The 23937-nt window shown below is 42.9% G+C and overlaps 1 protein-coding gene across 1 annotated transcript in view; it reads right to left on the bottom strand.

The window, feature by feature from the left end:
- Positions 1–23454, bottom strand: part of ogfod3 (2-oxoglutarate and iron dependent oxygenase domain containing 3) — a 36644-nt gene extending 13190 nt beyond the window's left edge. The window contains exons 1-8 of the mRNA XM_029764706.1: positions 23186–23454; positions 22458–22681; positions 21095–21170; positions 20959–21001; positions 18471–18535; positions 16656–16712; positions 10999–11152; positions 6122–6245 (exon numbers count right to left, since the gene is read on the bottom strand). Of these exons, the coding sequence (XP_029620566.1) occupies positions 6122–6245; positions 10999–11152; positions 16656–16712; positions 18471–18535; positions 20959–21001; positions 21095–21170; positions 22458–22681; positions 23186–23253 (811 nt within the window). The 5' untranslated portion in view covers positions 23254–23454. The remainder of the gene's footprint in view (positions 1–6121; positions 6246–10998; positions 11153–16655; positions 16713–18470; positions 18536–20958; positions 21002–21094; positions 21171–22457; positions 22682–23185) is intronic.
- Positions 23455–23937: the final 483 nt, after the last annotated feature.

The following is a 23937-nucleotide window of genomic DNA, read 5'->3' on the forward strand; positions in this document are numbered from 1 at the left end:
TATGCATGAATTAGTAATCTGATTTTAAACTGTATATCTCAGAGTCTCATAAATATATTAAAGTGCCTGGGTTGACTTATGTGCAAACCCCTAGTGTTAAAGTAACGACCCCCTTGTACTCCGATCTGCTAATAGGAGTACAAGGGGGGATCGTCTACAGCAGGGGTAGGCTGAATCACATCCGATAGGGCGGCGCATAATTGGCCCAGCATCGTTCGGGTTTGGCCGGGGTAGGCCACCATTGTAAATAAGATTTTGTTCTTAACTGACTTGCCTAGTTAAATAGAGGTTTTAAAAAAAACGTTAAGATATTCACCTGGGGGTCCGCAGCCCACTAGGGAGGTCCAAAAATATTGAACAAAAAATGATTTAAAAGAAAAATAGTTTTATGTTTTTAGGAATATCGCTAGAAACAACAAAATATTTTTTAATTACATGAACTACCTGCTGTAGAAAATATGACAATATCTTGCGGCAAGTGCTGCTGGTAACCTTTCTTGACTTTGACATACATTTTTGCCAACACATGGCTAACCTTTGTTAAACCAGCTTAACAGCTGCTCTTAGCAAAAATGTGTTTGGAGTTACCTTCTACCTAACAGGCTGTTAAAAATTACACTTTCTCTTCCAATTATAATATAGGGAGGTCAAAATAATGAGAAACTATCTACCAAATATATTAATTAAAAAAAGTACAAAAAAAGATTACTTCTCCTTGCCATTATCATTCACCCGAGGTTGGCTAAACTATGATGGGGGTCCACGGGTCGCGGTTTACCTGGGAGGGGGTCCTTGGGCAAGAAACGGTTGAAGACCCCCAGACAGGCAGCCACAGAGGGACGACTGGGATTCGTGGTCTTAAAAGCACCAATCAGACAAGCCACCTGTATAGAATCCCTCTGGTCCTACAGGCTAACACCCATGAACTCCTGTGACTTGACAGACATGCCCTTTTTGCCACTTCCTCCGATCCCTGGATCTGCATCTCTCCTCCTATGCCTCTGCCTCAATCTCTCCATCTCACAGCTTAATCTCTCCTTTCCTTCCTGATCGGTTTCTCCCCTTTCAATCTCTCTCCCTCCTTTCTCCCTCCAAAATATTTTTCTCCCTCCCTCTCCCCACTGCTATCTCAAACAGCCCTAATTATCTCTGTGTGGGGTTCACTGCATCATTAGACCACAGAAGATGGGTGATCTTCATTCAATACAATGATACAGTGCACACGTCTCTCCCACGTCTCCAACTTGGCTCCAACCTGGAAATAACTGCTCCTGAATAACATCAGGAATTATGCCGGAGTTTCTTTCACTCAATCTTCATAAGCAACGGCACACTGACACGCCAAACCCCAGAGGATCAGTTTTAAGCTCTGCTCCATCTTCTCTCTCATATAATAATGTAATGTGACTCAGCGGAGGACTCCGAGGGCTCTGAAAATGGACACATGGTAGTCCTCGTTTTAAACCATTCAGGCTCACCCTCTCCTTCATTCTTTTGTCATCCCCATGCCTCCCTGTCATACATGTCATGTATACAGTACCAGTCAAATGTTAGGACACACCTACTAATTCAAGGGTCATTCTTTATTTTTACTATTTTCTACATAGAAGAATAACAGTGAAGACATCAAAACTATGAAATAACACATATTGAGTGATGTAGTAACCAAAAAAAAATTGTTAAACAAATCAAAATATATTTTATATTTGAAATTCTTCAAAGTAGCAACCCTTTGCCTTGATGACAGCTTTGCACACACTTGACATTCTCTCAACCAGCTTCACGAGGTAGTCACCTGGAATCCATTTCAATTAACAGGTGTGCCTTGTTAATTTGTGGAATTTCTTTCCTCCTCCCAGCTGCCCACTGTACTTGCGGCTAGGAAACACTGTCACCACCGATAAATCTACAATTATCGAGAATTTCAATAAGCATTTTTCTACAGCTGGCCTTGCTTTCCACCTGGCTCCCCCATCCCCGGTCAACAGCTCTGCACCCCCCACAGCTGCTTGCCCAAGCCTCCCCCATTTCTCCTTCACCCAAATCCAGATAGCTGATGTTCTGAAAGAGTTGCAAAATCTGCACCCCATCAAATCAGCTGGGCTAGACAATCTGGACCCTCTCTTTCGAAAATTATCCGCCGGAATTGCAACCCCTATTACTAGCCTGTTCAACCTCTCTTTCGTATTGTCTGAGATCCCCAAAGATTGGAAAGCTGCCACGGTCATCCCCCTCTTCAAAAGGGGGAGACACTCTAGACACAAACTGCTACAGACCTATATCTATCCTACCCTGCCTTTCTAAGGTCTTCGAAAGCCAAGTTAACAAACAGATCACTGACCATTTCGAATCCCACCGTACCTTCTCCGCTATGCAATATGGTTTCCGAGCTGGTCATGGGTGCACCTCAGCCATGCTCAAGGTCCTAAACAGTATCATAATCGCCATCAACAAAAGACAATACTGTGCAGCCGTATTCGTCAACCTGGCCAAGGCTTTTGACTCTGTCAATCACCGCATTCTTATCGGAAGACTCAACAGCCTTGGTTTCTCAAATGACTGCCTCGCCTGGTTCACCAACTACTTCTCAGATAGAGTTCAGTGTGTCAAATCGAAGGGCCTGTTGTCCGGACCTCTGGCAGGCTCTATGGGGGTGCCACAGGGTTCAATTCTCGGGCCGACTCCTTCTCTGTATACATCAATGATGTCGCTCTTGCGGCTGGTGATTCTCTGATCCACCTCTACACAGACGACACCATTCTGTATACTTCTGGCACTTCTTTGTACACTGTGTTAACTAACCTCCAGATGAGCTTCAATGCCAAACAACTCTTCCGTGGCCTCCAACTGCTCTTAAATGCAAGTAAAACTAAATGCATGCTCTTCAACCGATCGCTGCCCGCACCTGCCCGCCCGCCTAGCATCACTACTCTGGACGGTTCTGACTTAGAATATGTGGACAACTACAAATACCTAGGTGTCTGGTTAGACTGTAAACTCTCCTTCCAGACTCATATTAAGCATCTCCAATCCAAAATTGTAATCTAGAATCGGCTTCCTATTTCACAACAAAGCATCCTTCACTCATGCTTCCAAACATACCCTCGTAAAACTGACTATCCTACTGATCCTTGACTTCGATGTCATTTACAAAATAGCCTCCAACACTCTACTCAGCAAATTGGATGCAGTCCATCACAGTGCCATCCGTTTCATCACCAAAGCCCCATATACTACCCACCACTGCGACCTGTATGCTCTCGTTGGCTGGCCCTCGCTTCATATTCGTCGCCAAACCCACTGGCTCCAGGTCATCTATAAGTCCTTGCTAGGTAAAGCCCCGCCTTATCTCAGGTCACTGGTCACCATAGCAGCACCCACCCGTAGCACGCGCACCAGCAGGTATATTTCACTGGTCACCCCCAAAGCCAATTCCCCCTTTGGCCGCCTTTCCTTCCAGTTCTCTGCTGCCAATGACTGGAACGAATTGCAAAAAAAAATAAAAAAAAATCACTGAAGCTGGAGACTCATATCTCCCTCACAAACTTTAAGCATCACCGATCAGAGCAGCTTACAGATCATTGCACCTGTACATAGCCCATCTGTAAATAGCCCGTCCAACTACCGCATCCCCATATTGTTATTTTTGTATTTACACACACACACACACACACACACACACACACACACACACACACACACACACACACACACACACACACACACACACACTAATTATTTTGCCACTACAGCCTATTTATTGCCTTACCTCCCTAATCTTACTTAATTTGCACACACTGTCTTTTCTATTTTGTTATTGACTGTACGTTTGTTTATTTCTTGCGTTTGTCTATTCCATGTGTAACTCTGTGTTGTTGTTTGTGTCACACTGCTTTGCTTTATCTTGACCAGGTCACAGTTGTAAATGAGAACTTGTTCTCAACTGGCTTACCTGGTTAAATAAAGGTGAAATAAAAATTAATTAATTAATGCGTTTGAGACAATCAGTTGTGTGACAAGGTAGGGGTGGTATACAGAAAATTGTATTTTACCAAATAGGGCTATGTCCATATTATGGCAAGAACAGCTCAAATAAGGAAAGAGAAATGACAGTCCATCATTCATTTGAGACATGAAGGTCAGTCAATCCGGAACATTTCAAGAACTTTGAAAGTTTCAAGTGCAGTTGCAAAAACCATCAAGCGCTGATGAAACTGGCTCTCATGAGGAACACCACAGGAAAGGAAGACCCAGACTTACCTCTGCTGCAGAGGATACGTTCATTAGAGTTACAGGCCTCAGAAATTGCAACCCAAATAAAAATAACATACACATCTCAACATCAACTGTTCAGAGGTGACTGTGTGAAATCAGACCTTCATGGTTGAATTGCTTCCAAGGAACCACTACTAAAGGACACCAATAATTACAGACTTGCTTGGGTCAAGACACACGAGCAATGGACATTAGACTGTTGGAAATCTGTCCTTTGGTCTGATAAGTCCATATCTTAGTGAGACGCAGAGTAGGTGAATGGAAAATCTACGCATGTCTGGTTCCCAACGGGGAGGATGGAGGATGAGGTGTGATGGTGTAGGGGGTGCTTTGCTGGTGACGTCAGTGATTTATTTAGAATTCAAGGCGCACTTAACCAGCATGGCTACCATTCTGCAACGATACGCCATCCCATCTGGTTTGCACTTAGTGGGACTATCATTTGTTTTTCAACAGGACAATGACCCAACACATCTCCAGGCTGTGTAAGGGCTATTTGACCAAAAGGAGAGTGATGGAGTGCTACATCAGATGACCTGGCCTCCAAAATCACCCGACATCAACTCAATTGAGATGGTTTGGGAAGAGTTGGACTGCAGAGTGAAGGAAAAGCAGCCAACAAGTGCTCAACATATGTGGGAACTCCTTCAAGACTGTTGGAAAAGCATTCCAGGTGAAGCTGGTTGAGAGAATGCCAAGAGTGCGCAAAGCTGTCGTCAAGGCTACTTTGAAGAATCTAAAATATATTTTAATTTGTTTAACACTTTTTTGGTTACTACATGATTCCATGTGTGTTATTTCATAGTTTTGATGTCTTCACTATTATTCTACAATGTAGAAAATAGTTAAAATAAAGAAAAACCCTTGAATGAGTAGGCGTGTCCAAACATTTGACAGGTACTGTATATTCTCTATTTTAATAATAAAGGGCTTCGGTCGTGTGCAGTGAAGATTCACAGCAGTCCCTCTTCAAAAGCCTTCACGGTCTTTCCTTCTTTTTTCTTCCCCATTCTTTCTCTCAGCAGTCACATACAGTCATACATGTCATTTGCATGTTCTCTCTTTAATAATAAAGGACTTTGGTCATGTGTATTCTGAAGGTCTGTCAGATGAAACACAGAACTCACTGTCATGAGACGAGAAAGAAAATAAAAATACATAGTAGAGGAAAGAGAGAAGTCCGCAAAATAGATAGTTTCAGAAACTACAAGAGGCGGATAAATCCATAGCCAGAGAGCCAGAACAGAGAAAAAGTGAGAAAGTGTGAGAGAAAGCAAGCCCAGAGTCTCATGTGGAGAGGACTGAATATGGACATCATACACTTCCACTCAACCAGTGGTGTCAAAACACAAGGCACAGAGAGATAATATTTAATCACATCAGTTTCTCTTGAAACTAAACAGTTTACACATAATCACCATACTTTACAATCATCTATAAATAAATGCAGACTCTTCATTACCAAGAAGATAAGAGTGAGAGTTAACATGATCTACAGTGACTGACAACAGCATTAGCCGAGGCCCCCCAAGGACAATCACGGCTAATCCTGCAGCATTTACGGCCTTACTTCCACACAGTCACCCATTTACAGGGGATTAGGGGTCATTTAGTCTACACATAAACACTACTTTAACCATAAAGAGAGTGGACACTTACGAAGCACTGCTAACACTGTTAAACGCTGATTACAATGTACAGCCAAAAGTGAAAGTAATAATGTTATAATAATAATAATAATAATAATAATAATAATAATAATAAGAAGAAGAAGAAGAATAAAAGGGATAGTAAAAATGAATAGCATTTACAAAAGAGTTTTCCAATAGATTTTGAGCTGTTTTACCTGCTCGCGGTTCCACAGTGCGGTTGCCATTGGAGTCCATGAAGATGAACCTTCCTCCGGTGAAGTCCATTCCGTAGTCAGACAGGTAGAGCAGAGAGGTGTAGTCAAAGGATCCGTAGGTTACCTGTTATGTTGGTAAACACACAACAGGTTCTTAAACCTCTGCAGACAAACAATACGCTCACTTGTTGGCAGTAATACCGAGTGCGATTCTTTTTTTGTTCATACCTATATGCCTTCATTTTCCAGGCACCAGACGACAATTTGGGAAGTTTTGCCTTATTCAAGTATTTTCATCAAGCAACATGTCCAGAAAATAAATAATGCCAGCAAGAGAGATTTAAGGAGCTTCTAAAAATCTATACATCTAATTGGGCTGTTTGATTAGGCTATATGAAAGATTAACTGTCGCAAACAACTGTTGTCATGTCTACAATAGTGCTTGTTTAGCCAGGGGGTTTGATGAATAAAAAAATCATTATATATATATATATATATATATATATATATATATATATATATATATATATATATATATATCCCCTTTATTTAACTAGGTAAGTCAGTTAAGATCAAATTCTTATTTATAATGACGGCCTAGGAATACTGGGTTAACTGACTTGTTCAGGGGCAGAATGACAGATTTTTTACCTTGTCAGCTCGGGGATTCGATCCAGCAACCTTTTGGTTACTGTCCCAACGCTCAAACCACTAGGCTAACTGCCACCCCGAAACACAAATAAAACATCTAAAAACCATCTAATCAAACCAAATTACATCAGGGACATAACTAAAAATGTTCTTCTTCAACTTGGGAACATACTCCCATAATGGTGTTTCAGTGTTCACTGGATGAGCATGGGCATGGCAAGGTTATTTTGCACTGTTTTACATAGCAGTTTTTCCCTTATACGCATTTAACAGTGGCACACTAGCGCTGCAAAACAATATATAAAAAATATAAACCTTTATTTGGATAGTCCATCTGTAGATGTTCATACTATTAACAAACTATGTCTTGAAAAGCAACTGCTTGCTAAGGTTACAGTAAAGGTTAGGTTTAGAATATGGGTTAGGCTAAGGGTTAGGGTTAAGTTTAAGGTTAGGATAAGGGATAGGGCTAGCAGAAATGTTACTGGTAGTCTGTAGAGCATCTACAGATGGACTACCCAAATATAAAGTTACCAAAAAATCCTAGGGGAAACTGCATTAGTTTCCCACGTCTTCATGCCAGACATTATGCCGATTCGTCCTGGGCGATACAGAGAACAGACATGTTGCAGCTGAGAGGCCAAGTGTGTATGAAACCATCTCAGCAGTAAGATTGATGGGGTGGAAACCAGCCCCAAAGACACTTAAAACCATTTACATTTAAATGAGGACCTGGTTGGGCCAATTAAACCTGGTGGAGGAGGAAGGGGCAGGGTGGAGAGGACAGATGGGGGAGAGAGCTGGTGTTTTTGGATTACATTATCCCAGTTGTCGAGGAGCCGAGAGAGAGAGGATAAGGTGACATTCATTAATATTGTGGAAGACAGAGGAGATATGACGATAAATGTTTGGGGAAATGTAAAATGAATAATGATCAGAGATACCCAGAATATCTAACACGTGCAACCACGTGTTTTGGATTACATTTTCCCAGCTGTCGAGGAGCCGAAAGAGAGGATAAGGAGACATTAATTAATATTGCGGAAGACTCAGAGGAGATATGATGAGAAGTTTTTGGGGCACCGTAAAATGAATAATGATCAGAGATACCCAGAATAACTAATAAGCGCACGTACACAGGCAGAAGGCGAACACACACACGATGGAGCATCAGCAAATGAACAATGATCAAAGATACGAGAACACACACACACACACACCTTAGCGAACAGAAAAGATAAACATTCCGACATATCCTTTGGGACCTTTATCTGTAGTGTTCAATGTGTACAAACAACTCTTACAGTCCTATCAATTGAATAACCCAATGAATTTCAAAAAGTTTGCTTTGCCAAGGTCCACAGTCGAGACATCACAGGAAGATGGAATGGGAGGAATCATAGTCTGGTATGAAATAATCACTTCATTCTATTGCCCTGCTGGCTAAACAATAATGAGATATATTCATGTGCGATCAAAGCTGCATTCAATCTCACAGAAAACACGCAACTTTCAATTAACCATGAACTTACCCTCAAGACTATATTTCAAATCACTTTTTGGAGAAAAAATAAAAAACTGAAACAAAAAGTTTTACTCGCCCCAAAACACATTCAATAGGTTTTCCTGTTCCATACTGTACTTTTTATGAAGTCATTGATATAGAACTACTGTACAAAAGTTTCATACTTGAATATGAAATCTGTTTCATAAACATTAAAGGGGATATTTAAACACAGATGGGAGGAAGTGTATGCCCTACACGAGTCTGACTACAGTCAGCGGGTCTGCTGTACTGTGAAACAGGAGAAGGGGACATTCATTGCATTTTGGTAAGCTAGGAGGCTTCAACACTTCTTGACTACACAACTAAAGTGATGCGAGTAAGACCTTTAAAAAATAGGTAAACATTCACAAGGCCGCAGGGCCAGACGGATTACCAGGACGTGTACTCCGAGCATGCGCTGACCAACTGGCAAGTGTCATCACTGACATTTTCAACTTCTCCCTGTCTGAGTCTAATACCAACATGTTTCATGCAGACTACCATAGTCCCTGTGCCCAAGAACACTAAGGTCACCTGCCTAAATGACTACCGACCCGTAGCCATGAAATGCTTTGAAAGGCTGGTCATGGCTCACATCAACACCATTATCCCAGAAACCCTAGCCCCACTCCAATTTGCATACCGCCCTAACAGATCCACAAATTATGCAATCTCTATTGTATTCCACACTGACCTTTCACACCTGGACAAAAGGAACACCTATGTGAGAATGTTATTCTTTGACTACAGCTCAGCGTTCAACACCATAGTGCCCTCAAAGCTCATCACTAAGCTAACTGGATCCTGGACTTCCTGACGGGCCGCCCACCGGCCTGATCACCGAAAACAACGAGACAGCCTATAGGGAGGAGTTCGGAGACCTGGCCGTGTGGTGCCAGGACAACAACCTCTCCTTCAACATGATCAAGACAAAGGAGATGATAATGGACTACAGGAAAAGGAGGACCGAGCACACCCCCATTCTCATTGACGGGGCTATAGTGGAGCAGGTTGAGAGCTTCAAATTCCTTGGCGTTCACATCAACAAACTAACATGGTCCAAGCACACCAAGACAGTCGTGAAGAGGGCACAACAGAACCTATTTCCCCTCAGGAGAATGGAAAGATTTGGTATGGGTCCTCAGATTCTCAAATGGTTCTACAGCTGCACCATCGACGGCATCCTGACTGGTTGCATCACTGCCTGGTATTGCAACTGCTTGGTTTCCGACCACAAGGCACTACAGAGGGTAGTGCGTACGGCCCAGTACATCACTGGGGCCAAGCTTCCTTCCATCCAGGACCTCTATACCAGGCGGTGTCAGAGGAAAGGCCCTAAAAATTGTCAAAGACTCCAGCCACCCCAGTCATAGACTGTTCTCTCTTCTACCGCATGGGAAGCGGTACCAGAGCATCAGGTCTAGATCCAAGAGGCTTCTAAACAGCTTCTACCCCCAAGCCATAAGACTCCTGAACATCTAATCAAATGACTACCCAGACTATTTGCATTGCCCCATTCCCCTCCTAACCGGTGACCCTTCACATTGATTCTGTACCTGTACGCCCTGTATATAATCTCGCTATTGTTATTTTACTGCTGCTCTTTAATTATTTGTTAATTGCATTGTCGGTTAGGGGCTTGTAAGTAAGCATTTCACTGTAAGGTCTACACCTGTTGTATTCGGCGCCTGTGACGTAACATTTGATTTAAAGGTAATCTAGGTGCCCCTGTAAAATGTATCACAGGATAATGCAGAAAGAGGCAAAGTTTAAACGTTTGTGTTTGTTTGTATACATGTAAGAGATAATCAACGAGAGGCTATGCGTTCTATAGAAAAAAGTTAGAGGTGGAAGGTATGTTCCACGACGCGCTAGTGCAGTGGAACTGACCTTCCACCTAGTTGCATTATTTTCCAGAGAACGAATAGAGCCCAGAATTTATTATCCCGTTTATGCTATGGCTATAATTTAAACAGATTTGCCACTGGAAATGTGTTCATTTGCTGGTAGAAATGTGTTCAACATCCACTGAAGTAGCTAGGAAGTTTACTAGATAGATACAGTAGTTGCCGCGGTAACCAAACAAACAGACTTGCTAGTTTAGCTAACTAAACCATCAGTCCTAGCTTGCTATTATGAAAATCGAATTCAACAATACCAATACTGTTTTCAATTTGACTGTTACTTTCAAAAGCAGCTGAAAACACAACATGTAAAAATGAACTATAGCCATTGAATTCTACCGTGTAAATATACCATGCGTTATAGGGAAATAATGCACGCTCTAGAATGCCCTTCAAGCCAATCAGAAAGCAGTATTCAACAACACCATGGTATAAAACATATGACACCTTTCTTTATGTAACATTAGAAACTGGGTGGTTCGAGCCCTGAATGCTGATTGGCCGAAAGCCGCGGTATATCTGACCGTATACTACACGCATGACAAAACATGTATTTTTATTACTCTAATTATGTTGGTAACCAGTTTATAATAGCAATAAGACAGCTTGGGGGGGTTGTGGTATATTGCCAATATACCACAGGTAAGAGCTGTATCCAGGCACTTTGCGTTGTGTCGTGCGTAAGGCAGGCACTCCGCGTTGTGTCGTACGACACCCCTAGGTGCCTTATTGCTTAATTATATTATGGCACCTTATCTTATATAAAATAATCTTACCTTGTCTATGTGAGGGTGCCAGTACTCATCATGCTGTGTCTTGGCCAGTGTGCTGTTGATGCGTGAGAAGAAGGTGGGCTTGGTGAGGTACAGAAGAGACGGGTCCAGGTCAAATGTCTCCGCTATCACTGCCTGAATACGACCACGCACCTCCCTGTAGGGTGGAAGTAATCAATCAACCAATAAAACAATTAATCAATCAGTCTATTATTAATGAATGAAAATTGATTCATACAGGGCATCTTACAATTGTGCTTAACAGTAACTTGGGCCTGTAAATATAATTCACACAGATGAACACACACACACACACACACACACACACGATTAATACAAAATATCAAATAGCAATTTTTTTGGGCCAGATATTGCAATTGCGATTATGAATTGCGATTTTCAAACACTTGGGTGAAAACTTGGTAATTCCATCAGACATGGTTAAAACATATGTCAGGGTAGAAAACATCACTTCTAACATGAGATTGTATGAATTAATACGTACTGTGCTAACTGAATACAAAACCTAATGAAAATCTTGTTCAACATTGTTATATATATATATGATAATTGATAGGATCATTACAGCTACATATTAACAAACATTCATTTTTAACAAGATCTTCAAAATATAGTGTGCTATAAACGCAACAGTAATTAATTAACAATATTATTAGAGCCTATTTCCTATGTTACCATTATGTGTTGTTAAACAGTAAGTTAATTATGTATTCAGGCAGCCATGGACTGCAAATGGAATAGGAAGCTTATGATTGTGCAATTATGTATAGGTAGGTTCAACCTTTATTATAATTGAAATTAAAGTCAAAGTGCCTTAAAAAAAATGACATTGAGCCTACCGATTGCAAGGTGCAGACTGTTTCCAAAACATTGGAGTCTGGTCCAGTCAATCAACGCGATGGCCTTTACCACGTTTGCAGCGTTATCGTTATGCACACTTGCTGCTCCTCATTCAGGGTTTGCACTAGTTCCCACAGTCACAAATTGGCTATATCGTAAAATTTCATGAAAACCAACATTTGCTTTTGGTCTTCATTTAAAGTCGGGGTCAGGCATAATGTTAGGAGTTAAGCTTAGGGTTAAGTTTAAAAATCACATTTTAAGAAGATACATTTTAGAAATATGTGGGGTTTATGACTTTGTGTTTGTGGTAACTAGTGACGACCCTAGTTTCATCAGACCAGAGAATCCGGTGGCGCCGTTATGATAGTTATGTGCATAATGGTAGTACCGGCGTCTCCTAATAACAGAGGCAGGCTCAGTCTGTGGCCCTGTACGTGGGCCAAAGCTCATCCCTGCTGCCTGCTCCAAAGGGGGCTGGTAGTGGGTCGGAGCCCTTTCTGTCACACACACCATCTTCTCTGATGAGCACTGGACACGTGAGCCAGAGATATGCGAGTCTGACATTACGCGCCTGAAAAGGGCCGATACACCTCTGGACAGAGAGCAACCTGAGAGATCTGTTTGTCATGGAAAAGGGTCTCCTTTGTGGAATAGGGTCTCCTCCAACAGGAGCGTGGGGAATGGAGGTAAAACTGGTCAGAGTCTGTTCCCCCCCCATCTGCTCCCCCGCATTGTGTCAAACGCGGCGTCGCATCTGGGTCAGCTGGCGGCGCAGGGTAGCTGGGACAGCAGGAGTGTTGGTTGGAGCTGCCGCCTGGCGCCGGGCTCGGTATCGGACTACAGACCCTGGTCTCTGAGATGAGGATGACAAGATGGCCGTCGATGCTGTAAGGCTGACGTCACCAAGGGCAGATGTTTGGCCAGCTGCTTTCACACATCCGATTTCCCAAAGCGCTCCATCGCCTCCACCACAGCAGCTCCGAAAAGAGCCTTCTTGGAGATAGGTGCGTTGAGAAACTCGTTCCGCTCTAGCTCCTTCATGGCAGTGAGAGAGAGCCACAGGTGCCGGTGAGCCACAGGTGCCGCCCAGCACATATTGCGGAGACCTGAGTCAAATGAAGGATAGCGCCAGAAATCCAAGCCACTTTATCCACCTTCCCCGTGAGAGCATCCTTCCCTGTCAACAACTTGGACAGCGACACTGCAAGGAGTGCCACATTGCTGGCAGCAGCTGCTGCCTGAGTGTTGAGAGTGAAATACTTTTCAGCTTGCTGTGCTGTGAATCGGTCCTTTGGACTCGGTAGCGTGGGTTTTTTATTATAGGGTCAGGAGCCCGGAACAAGATGAACATGGTGTCATTGAGCTTAGGAATCTCCATTGAGAGTGTCTCTTGGAGAGCGGACACTCGTCAATGGCAGGAACAATTACACTACGCCATCAGCGGGCTTTCCCAGGCACCCTCCATGTACTTGAGAGCTGGCATGGATGGAGCCATTGGTTCATCTGCCTTCTTCAGACACTTGTAGGGTCCGCCTACCCACTCAGCTGCTTCCGTCACAGGAGGAAGAGGGGGAGGGTAATCCCGAGTTGGATTGCAGGCTCCTCAAAGAGTAAAAACAAAACTGCTCTTACATGCTGACCACACTCCCCGTTTTGCATGCGTGATAAAAATGTTGCAAAATAAAAATGTTATTCAATCCAAAGTGCTCGCAAGCGTAGCCAGGCGCTAAAATAGTAATTATATTTTAGACACTTGATGCTCTGCAGGTCCCACCTCTCCCATCTCACTGTTTTCATGAGCATATGTGCACGTGGGTGATTGAAAGATGAACGGGGGCCACACTCCAGCCCATTTGGTGGTGGTAATGCACCTTAAAGTTGGTTGCCAACTACCATATAACATCCACAGAAGAAGAAAACAAACTAGGTTTCCCTTTTTATCCGTGGATTAATTGTCGGAGTAGAGAACATACCATTTTGTATGACTCAACATGGGTAAAAATTCTACAAATAACCAAACAAAAAAAAGGACCATATGCATTTCAGGTAAAACAACAAACCAATGTTTAGTTTCCATCCGCCACCTCATCAGGAGCATGCCCAAGCGTTGTAGGGAGGTCATACAGGCACGTGGAGGCCACACACACACTACTGAGCCTCATTTTGACATGTTTTAAGGACATTACATCAAAGTTGGATCAGCCTGTAGTGTGGTTTTTCACTTTAATTTTGAGTGTGACTCCAAATCCAGACCTTCATGGGTTGATAAATTGGATTTCCATTGATTATTTTTGTGTGATTTTGTTGTCAGCACATTCAACTATGTAAAGAAAAAAGTATTCAATAAGATTATTTCTTTCATTCAGATCTAGGATGTGTTGTTTAAGTGTTCCCTTTATTTTTTTGAGCAGTGTAGTTGGTTCACAGTTGGTTTTGGTATTTTAACATGCGTGTCATGAATGCGTCTGGGGGGGATAGACAAAATCAACATGAACACGATGGTGCATGCACGGAGCCGGTTTGGTCAAAATGTTAGAGAGGGAGTGACAGTCGCCTCCTCCAAGTAGTCGTCATCGCAAGGACCATCCAAATTAAATATTGAAATATTGATCCGAGCGAGCGAAACAGCACCCCGTGTCTCAGTATGTGTAGACCATGTCTCTGATCCTGTCTGGACCAAAAGAGTATGACATGTCATACTATTTCTGGCCAGACCTCATCAGATACATGGGCTATATATAGTAAGGCAGAGGGACGCTGTTTCGCTCACTTGGATTCTTTCTCCGGTGAGAGTTTCTCCGAAGCAAGTGGGCTCACTCTCGCCGAAATCTGTCCAGAATAAGCCCAATGCGTATCTATGGGCATAATATGCAGACCTAAGCTTGTCGCCTGCCTTCCCACCTTGGTCACAACGACTCCCATTGTTAGGGCGGAGACATGAGCATCTCATCATTATATACAGCTCTCTGGTTTCAGCCTCTTGCAAATTGGAAAGGAAAGTTTGCGGTTGCACAGTGCACTGTTAGGATGCAGGCTTCCCTTGAATTAAGTTGATGTTTTGCCAAAAATGTATAAATGAATCCTGTGTAAATAAAATACTTCACCAGAGAGCATGACTTAACCAGAGATCATTAGCTTATTTCATTTTTTTCTTCTGTGGATGGTTTCAAATCACAAGTGTGTAGGCCTATGCCTATTTGGGAATCCAGCAATTTGGGCAGCCTGTGTGGCAATATGTTGAGCTGATTGTGTTGTGACTGTCAGACAAAACATCTAAAATAAGTGTGAAGATAATGTGTCTTGAGTTGAGTTTAAACTGTTGTAACAAGAGAAAGGGTGTGTGGCAAAGATATGAAGTGTCTCTCTCCATAAAACATATACCTCAGCTCTTCAGAATGCGCTCAGCTGTCTCCCGTCAATTCTTGCCCATTCATTGTTATGAATGGTGTGAATTGTTTTCCCTTTGATGGTTTAATGTAGGAGAGGGCCCATTTGGCAATATCTGATTGTCTTAACTCACCAAGTCCACAACTAATAAGCTGAGCTTCTCAGTCATTATTTCTTCCACTCAAACATTGTAAACGAAGTCTGTTTTTTTAACATCCATTGCAAATGATAGTTCCTCAGTATTTGAAAAATCTTTCCAACACTCCCGGCCTCGATAATCACCAAGCCTCTGTGTGAAATAACAAAATATCATGATCTGATGATCCCATATATCCTGTGGAAAGGTCATAAAAATAAAAAAACAGCTGCCTGTCCCAAGCTCACTGACACGGAATACTGAGGGACCGAAATCCCAGCGTACTCATGACGACGTAGGGTGACTTGATATCCTACGACGGTTTCGTCAACTTCTTTTCTTCTATGACTCTACAGTTTCAAGTCACACTGAAAATAACTGGGAGGCTAATTGAGGGAAATAGCCTCAATATACACAGAGTATACAAAACATTAAGAACACCTGCTCTTTTATGACAGACTGACCAGGTGAGTCCAGGGGAAAGCTATGATCCCTAATTGATGTCACTTGTTAAATCCACTTCAATCAGTGTAGATGAAGGGGAGGAGACAGGTTAAAGAAGGATTTTTAAGCCTTGAGACAATTAAGGTATGGATTGTGTACATGTGCCATTCAGAGGGTGAATGGGCAAGACAAAATATTTAAGTGCCTTTGAATGGGGTATGGTAGTAGGTGCCAGGCTCACTGGTTTGTGTCAAGAACTGCAACGCTGCTGGGCTGTTCACACTCAACAATTTCCTGTGTGTATCAAGAATGGTCCGCCACCCAAAAGACATCCAGCCAGCTTGACAACTGTGGGAAGAATTGGAGTCAACACAGGCCAGCATCCCTGTGGAACGCATTTGACACCTTGCAGAATCCATTGGGAATGCAACTCAATATTAGGAAGGTGTTCCTAATGTTTGCTATACTCAGTGTATAGGGCCACATGTACTCTCATAGTCTGAAGGTGCGTGCATAACTACATTTTCTCAGGCGATGCTGCTAAACCAATAGGGGGCGGAGCTCTACAATATAGAACTGCGCGCTCTCAGCAGGGACGGTTGTGATTGGCCAGTATGTGCATGCCATGCAGAGTGTGATTGGTCAGCTTCCTCTGTGCATGTAGAGAATGACTGAACGGAGTCTAGCGCATCTCATTGGAAGAGGTACCAGAGTGTAGTTTTTGTTGTATTAATGGAATGTTAATGAAAGGAGAATATGTATATTGCACATGTCAATTTCGATCTGAAATCGATGAATTATGCAGCCCTAAAAACACGCACACACCAACCTGTAGAGTCGGAAGTCCTCTTCAGAGAATACATCTGTTATCTGCTCCCCAAAGTACCTGTCACCAGCCACGCAGGCATAGAGAGCAGAACAGAACCGGGCCATTAGCATACATTACCATCCAGCAACACACAGAAAGCACAGTGCACTGCACAATTACCCAAGAGGCCATGGCAGAGCAACTTTCCAAAGAGGGCAGGATAAAGAAGCAGGTGGATTGCAGGAGATGCCACAGATTCGGAAGACTGATGGAGCGAGTGAGTGAGATTAATGGTTCAGTTAGTTAGTAGTGTAGCCCTAGAAATCTAATCTAGATTCTATTTCGATGAGTGTAGCAGCCAGCTGCACCAAGGTTTTATAGCTGGGGAGGGCAAATGAGATTCAGTTTTAGAGTCAGAGTAGGGCTGGGCGATAAGGCCAAAATATCCTATCACAATATTTTTCACATTTTTGAGGGTATGGGGGTATTTGACAGTATTTTAAGTTTCAGAATATTCAAAAGTTCTTAATATGTTTTATGAGTAGTGGAATGGGCTTTCTCTGTTCTGATGGTTTTACACTCAATCAAACTAGGACAAAACTGACAGTGAAGTAATGACATTTGTAGAACTTCACATTTATTTAGCATTTATAGGCAGTACATAGATCTGGTAAAGAGCTCAATGGAACTCGACCCAAAAATGTAAATGCCATGGAAACATGTGGGAGAAAGACGCCATGGGGGAATGACACCGAATCTCCTCATTGTCCCCCAGCAAAACTGTGCCTATACATTTGGGCTACTGTTTATGTGTATTTCACACTATGCTGAGGTAAAACAATGTATAAGGCTTGTATGGATGTCAACCCCAACACATGTTCATGTCATCGTCACCAATCAGCTGCATTGCAGTTAAAGAACGACTTTGACAACCTCCACCGATTTCTGTACTCTAGCTATGCTACCAGCGTATACGAAACGGGAGTTAGCATTTATCAGTCACTTCTTCTAAACCTGAAAAGTAACCACTTCTAAATGTTATGGAGCGAAAACAGCCAAATACTGTATATCCAAATCGGACTTAAGTGACCACATCGTGGGCCTGTTATAATACATCAATCACTACGGATTTTACAAATATCCAATTTGTTCAATTATATGTGTTGAATGAACGCCAATCCGGCATCCTTCTTCTATTCCATTGACCTCTTTACCGCAGATATACAAGTATGTGGATCCATACCGGTATACCCAGGAGTTCTGTGGTTGCCATGGCGCCATGAGGTCGCCTAGGCAGAGAGCTCTGTAAATATTTCTGGAAAGACACGGACTGCGGTTTGAAGGAAAGGCAGAGGCTCGCCTCATACGGGACTGTTCCAGACTACTGTCGAGGTGTGGTGGTCTTTTCTGGCACTTTTACAGCCGCCGAAGTATCAGCCAGGTGGGTGCTGCACTTTGATAGTGTGCCTACGGAGGAGACGGCATGCCTGATGAAGAGCTCTGGGCTTGGGCTTGTCTACTATCTGACTGACATTTCTCCCTGCCTGTCTGTATCATCGATACTCCCTCTGCTCAAGCTGCTGACTGCCTTTCCAAACTGCCTCAAGCTACTGACTGCCTTTCCGAACTGCCTCCAGACATCTGAAGCTGTGGAAGACGATCAGCCACGAACTGCCAGATCTGTACATTTGTTTTTGTTTTCAAAGAGACTTTGAAATTCCTGTTCGTAATGAAAAGTGCTATTTAATTAGGATCATTATTATGAATATAAAAAGGGAAAAAACACTGGATCAGAGAGAGAGCGAGATAGCGAGAGAACTGTTCACTCCTCCTCACCTGTAGATGTTGACAAACTGCTTCCCCATCGACAGAGCCCCAGAGTGCAGGTCCAGGATGGAAGCCTGGAGAGGCCAAAAAAAATGACAATAAGAAAACAAGCAAATTATTAGAACTTATTTCTGTCTACTTCTCTGCCCTTTACTTGTTATTTATTGGTTTATTCGGATCCCCATTAGCTTTTGCCGAAGCAGCAGCTATTGTTCCTGAGGACCCCAACCAGCCAGCGCACCTCCCCCAGTTCTCTTACTCCGCCAGCATACGAGAGTAACAGTCTCCACCACACACACTGGAGAGACACATACCGCATCAGTTCACCCTCGCGTCCACACTTAAATTTAAAAAATTAAAAAAACACACACAAAACATGACAAGTAACAACACACTGGATAGACAAGGACAGTCACACAAAATTAAAATATTCTTTTTTTTAAAGTAATTTTGAGGTTTGCTTCCATGGGATCATGGCTCTGTATGCGTTGCAGTAAATTAGTTTTGGACTTGGGGAGTGTGAAGAGACCCCTGGTGGCATGTCATGAGGGGTATGTCTGGGTGTCTGAGCTGAATGTTATTTGATTAAGCTGACAATCTGGAACTTTCATTACAGTAATACTTCTCATAAACTAGAAGAGAGGCAGTTCATTTCTCATCAACCCTCAACCAGGAAAGACTGGCATGCATGTTGTTGATGTTAGTTCTGTATGTGCAGTTAAGGGCAAGGCGTGCTGCTCTGTTTTGAGCCAGCCGCAGCTTTGTTAGGTATTTCTTTGCTGCACTTGACCATGTTACTGGACAGTAATCAAGATGGGACAAGACCAGATCCTGAACAACTAGTCCACATGTTTTTATAACAGCCGTACTCCTCACCATCACCACAACAGCTTTGTCAATATGACTTGCCCATGATAATTGACCAGCCATTGTTATACCTAGGAGTTTAGCTTCCTCAACGGTCACACCCTTTATACACAACTCCAGTTGAGGTTTAGGTCTTAGAGAAAGTTTTGAACCAAATACAATGCTTTTAGTTGTAGATGCGTTTAAGATCAGTTTATTATTAATCACCCATTCTGATTGAACTGTAAATCCCTATTTATAATTCAGTGAGCTCACTGACTTTGGGTGCTAATATGTAGAGTGTGGAATTATCTGCATACGTAGTTGTTCTAATTTTGTGTAAGACTAGTGGCAAATCATTTGTAAAAATAGAGAACAGTAACGGCCCAAGGCAACTGCCCTGAGGGACACCGCACTGTACATATTGGATGTTAAAGAAGCTTCCACTGAATAACACTCTCTGGGTTCTATTGGATAAATAACTCTCCAACCATGTGATGGTAGATGATGTAAAGTCATAGCAAGTGAGTTTTTTCAATAACAATTTATGATCAACAACATCAAAGGCTGTACTGAAATCTAACAATACAACTCCAACTATCATCTTATTATCCATTTATTTTAACCAATCATCTGTCTTCGGAGTCAGTGCAGTACAAGTTGAGTGCCCTTCACGATATGCATGCTGAAAGTCAGTAGTTAACTTGTTCTCTAGAAAATATCATTGTATTTGGTCAAACACAATTCTCTACCCCCAACAAACTCATTGGGTGGCTGTTAGAGACAGCAAAGGGTGCTTTAATATTTTTAGGCAGTGGTATTATCTTAGCTTCCTTCCACGCCTGTGGACACACACATTCCTTTAGGCTTTGGTTAAAGATTTAGCAAATAGGGGTGGCAATAGTCTGCTACCATTCTCAATACTTTCCCATCAAGGTTGTCTATACCTGCTGGCCTATCATTATTGATGGATAATAGTAATTTTTCCACCTCTCTTGACCAAATTGAAAACAGCGATCCTTTTCTTTCATATTAGATCTTACATACAAAAATATGATGTTTCACTGTTGTCATTTCACTTCTGAGTTTACTGGTGAAAGTCATTGAAAAGCTTGGCAATATCGAAAGGTTTTGTTAAGCTAGACCTTTAGGGTATGGCAGTATCCCAGGACAGATAGTAGCGGTCCCAGCAACTGAGGCTAACCACGTCGCGGGATACAAATTAAATAGTTCTGTCAGCTACCCAGGGATACTCTGCTCTCTCTTAGCCAGTAAATAAATCATGTTCATTTTTTCAGATGTCCCCAGTTTCTTCCACTACAGTATCTTAACAGGCCATAAACAATCATTTATTATGGCTGTGGACCAGATCTACAGGAGGTGGAGGGAAGATAGGACGGTGAGGGGTCAACCAAACAGCCATGTACGATAGCATTACACACTAATAACTGTATCGGCCTGTCTGAACATAACTTTGGATGTTGTACCCATAGAATTAGGAATTAGAATTTAATAAGATCTCTATGGTTGTACCACCCTGACCTCTAGCGGAGACAGAGGGAAGCTACAACTGAAATCTGAGCAACAGTCTTCATCCTAGCTTTAGGTCCTGTTTAAGTCCAAATATGTGTAACTAAAAGTAGACACTCACCCCTCCATCTGAACCAGCTAGGGCCAGACCCCTCTCTGCCAACCTGCAGGAGTAGAGAAATAAGTTACAGAGAAAAGGAAAGAGAGGGGAGGTAGGAGCTAGAGACAGAGACAAAAGATAGTATAGAATCCCTCACCGCCTGAGGGCCATGGCCTCCTCCCTGGTCACCGAGTTGTCTGTGACGGCTCGGCCACATGTTTGGGGAGTGCATCCTGGGAAAAAGAGTATCTCACATCATCTGCAACATCACAGAAGAAACTTCAGCCTGCCTGCTCAACTTTGTCCAAATCATCACTGGAGCGCAGCCAATGCACATGAATGGCAGAGCAGTTAGGTTTAGGACAGTGGACACCAGGGGTGTGTTCAGTTTGATTGAATGTTTGCTATATCGCAGAGTGGTTTGTACTGAATGTAACAGTTTTGCTTCTGTCCCTCTCCTCACCCCTACCGGCTCGAACCAGGGACCCTCTGCACACATCAACAACTAACACCCACGAGGCATCGTTACCCATCGCTCCACAAAAGCCACAGACGGCCCTTGCAGAGCAAGGGGAACAACTACTTTGAGGTCTCAGAGCGAGTGACGTCACCGATTGAAACGCTATTAGCGCGCACCACCGCTAACTAGCTAGTCATTTCACATCGGTTACACTCACCCCCCTTTTGACCTCCTTTTCCGCAGCAACCAGTGATCCGGGTCACGGCACCAATGTAACAGTTTTGCTTCTGTCCCTCTCCTCACCCCTACCTGGGCTCGAACCAGGGACCCTCTGCACACATCAACAACTGACACCCACGAGGCATCGTTACCCGTCGCTCCACAAAAGCCGCGGCCCTTGCAGAGCAAGGGGAACAACTACTTCGAGGTCTCAGAGCGAGTGACGTCACCGATTGAAGCGCTATTAGCTCGCACCACCGCTAACTAGCTAGCCATTTCACATCGGTTACATGAATAACACATTCGTTCAGTACAGCATTGTTTCTGTTCAATTGAACATTCCAGAACATAAAAACATACTGAATGCAGTCCAGCCCTATACCAAAGATGTTCTACTCATCTATCTGTGCCTATACAAAATGAAAGTCCTGCCTACTTCCTGGATCATGTCATATACTGTTTTTAATGGGATTCAAGAATTTCATTTACTTCTACTCAAAGCCTTTTATAAAAGAAACCAATTACAAAAAAGCAATCTAAAACATTCAGGAAAGGCATCAGGTAAAAGTAAACTAATACACGAATACAAATATAATATTAAAATGACCATGTTTTCATGAATTTGATTATATAATCTTAAAAACTCATTCAAAAACAGTATGGGACATGATCCAGGAAGTAGGCGGGAGTTTCATAGCGTATTCCCCAACTAGGGAAAGGAAGTGTGCTGGCTTTTATTCTAACCTTGCACTAACGCATCTAATTCAACTAAACTCTTCATATGGGACGCATCATTTTTAGATTGTGGCTTTAATACAAATCTGTGTTGTTTTAAACCAACCTGGGTAGCGTTTGTAGTTCTCATAGTCCTCAGAACAATCCACAGTGTAGACCCTGGTCTGAGCAACCACCTCAGCCTGTCTGACCAGGGTCTCTGTGGTGTAAGGGTCCCCTGAGGCCAGGTAGAGCCAGGTGAGGGTTCCCACCACAGCCATGGCCACCACCACTACGAGCAGAGAGCCACGGGACACCCGCCATGCAGACGCCTGCCTTAGAGCATTACCCCTGAGAGAGGACAGGAGAGAGGAAGTTTGGTTTGATTGTCCTGCAGTGAAAGGAGAACAGAAAAACAAAAAGACTTCCCTCTTCCACCCATCTTATTAACACACACACACACACACACACACACACACACACACACACACACACACACACACACACACACACACACACCACACACCACACACAAAATAGTTCTGCCGACCGAATAGCCAATAAAACGAATTTTACCTCGGTGCCGAACGGAACCAAAACCTACTGGCTCTCTAGGAAGTTGGGTAAACAATATAGTACTTTCCTGGGGATATTTTGTCTCAAATTTAGAACAAATCGCACAGACAACCGGTAGAGTAAGTTTAACTGTAATTGTATTCAATATTCTGGTGTGTAAGGAACATTTACACAATTTTGCACTCCAATGTTTCAGGATGTGTACATATACCAATTAATTGTGTATTGCACAGGCTGTTTAATCAGACTAGCACTGGCCATGCATGTCGTTGACGTTACCTTTTGATCTTTTTCTCAATCCCGTTGGCGTCTGGGACTTTAGGATTTCCTCGCCGTTGTATCGTCATTGTATAATGCAAAGCCCTTTTCAGTGGACATTCATAAAGATATATAGCTAGCTACTTCTTTTCATGCAGAAATAGTAGAGGATTTCAGATTACCACTACTCGGCATTGCTTCCTGGTCTATGCGTAACAGTCCATCTGGTTGGCTTCTGAAGAATGAAACCTGCGTTTTAATTGGACCACATCACGAAAGTCTATTGCTCTGCAGGCCAAGTCAAAGTCAATCAACTGACTATCAGCACCTCAATCTGTTTACATTGATGGGTGTGTAGTCGCTCGTGGGATGTAGCCTGGGTGCGTTCATCGTTTGCTATTGTTGCGCGACGGTATGTACTGAACAACACGTTTCCACCAAACGGTGCACACTCTTCATCAACTTTTGAGGTACGTTTGCTCCCGTTTCGTGGGTGTGGCCAAATACGATCTATCATATGCACAAGATAGTCGAGTGACCGCTCTAACAATGCAAATACATGTCCTCAAAGATGGAAGGCAGGCGGGAGGAGAAAAGATCAGGTGGGACCATTCTAGCCAATGAGAGGGCAGATACCACGGAAACAAGACTGGTCTCTCGCATTCAGGATTTTAATTTGATGGCAGACCAAGGTACTGAAAGCGTTCTTTCAAGAACACGATCCCCCATTATAGAAAGTCGAACACAGTCATGGTACCAGTAGTTGCATATTT

This window comes from Salmo trutta, chromosome 10 (assembly GCF_901001165.1).
Source record: "Salmo trutta chromosome 10, fSalTru1.1, whole genome shotgun sequence".
Taxonomy (NCBI): Eukaryota; Metazoa; Chordata; class Actinopteri; order Salmoniformes; family Salmonidae; genus Salmo; species Salmo trutta.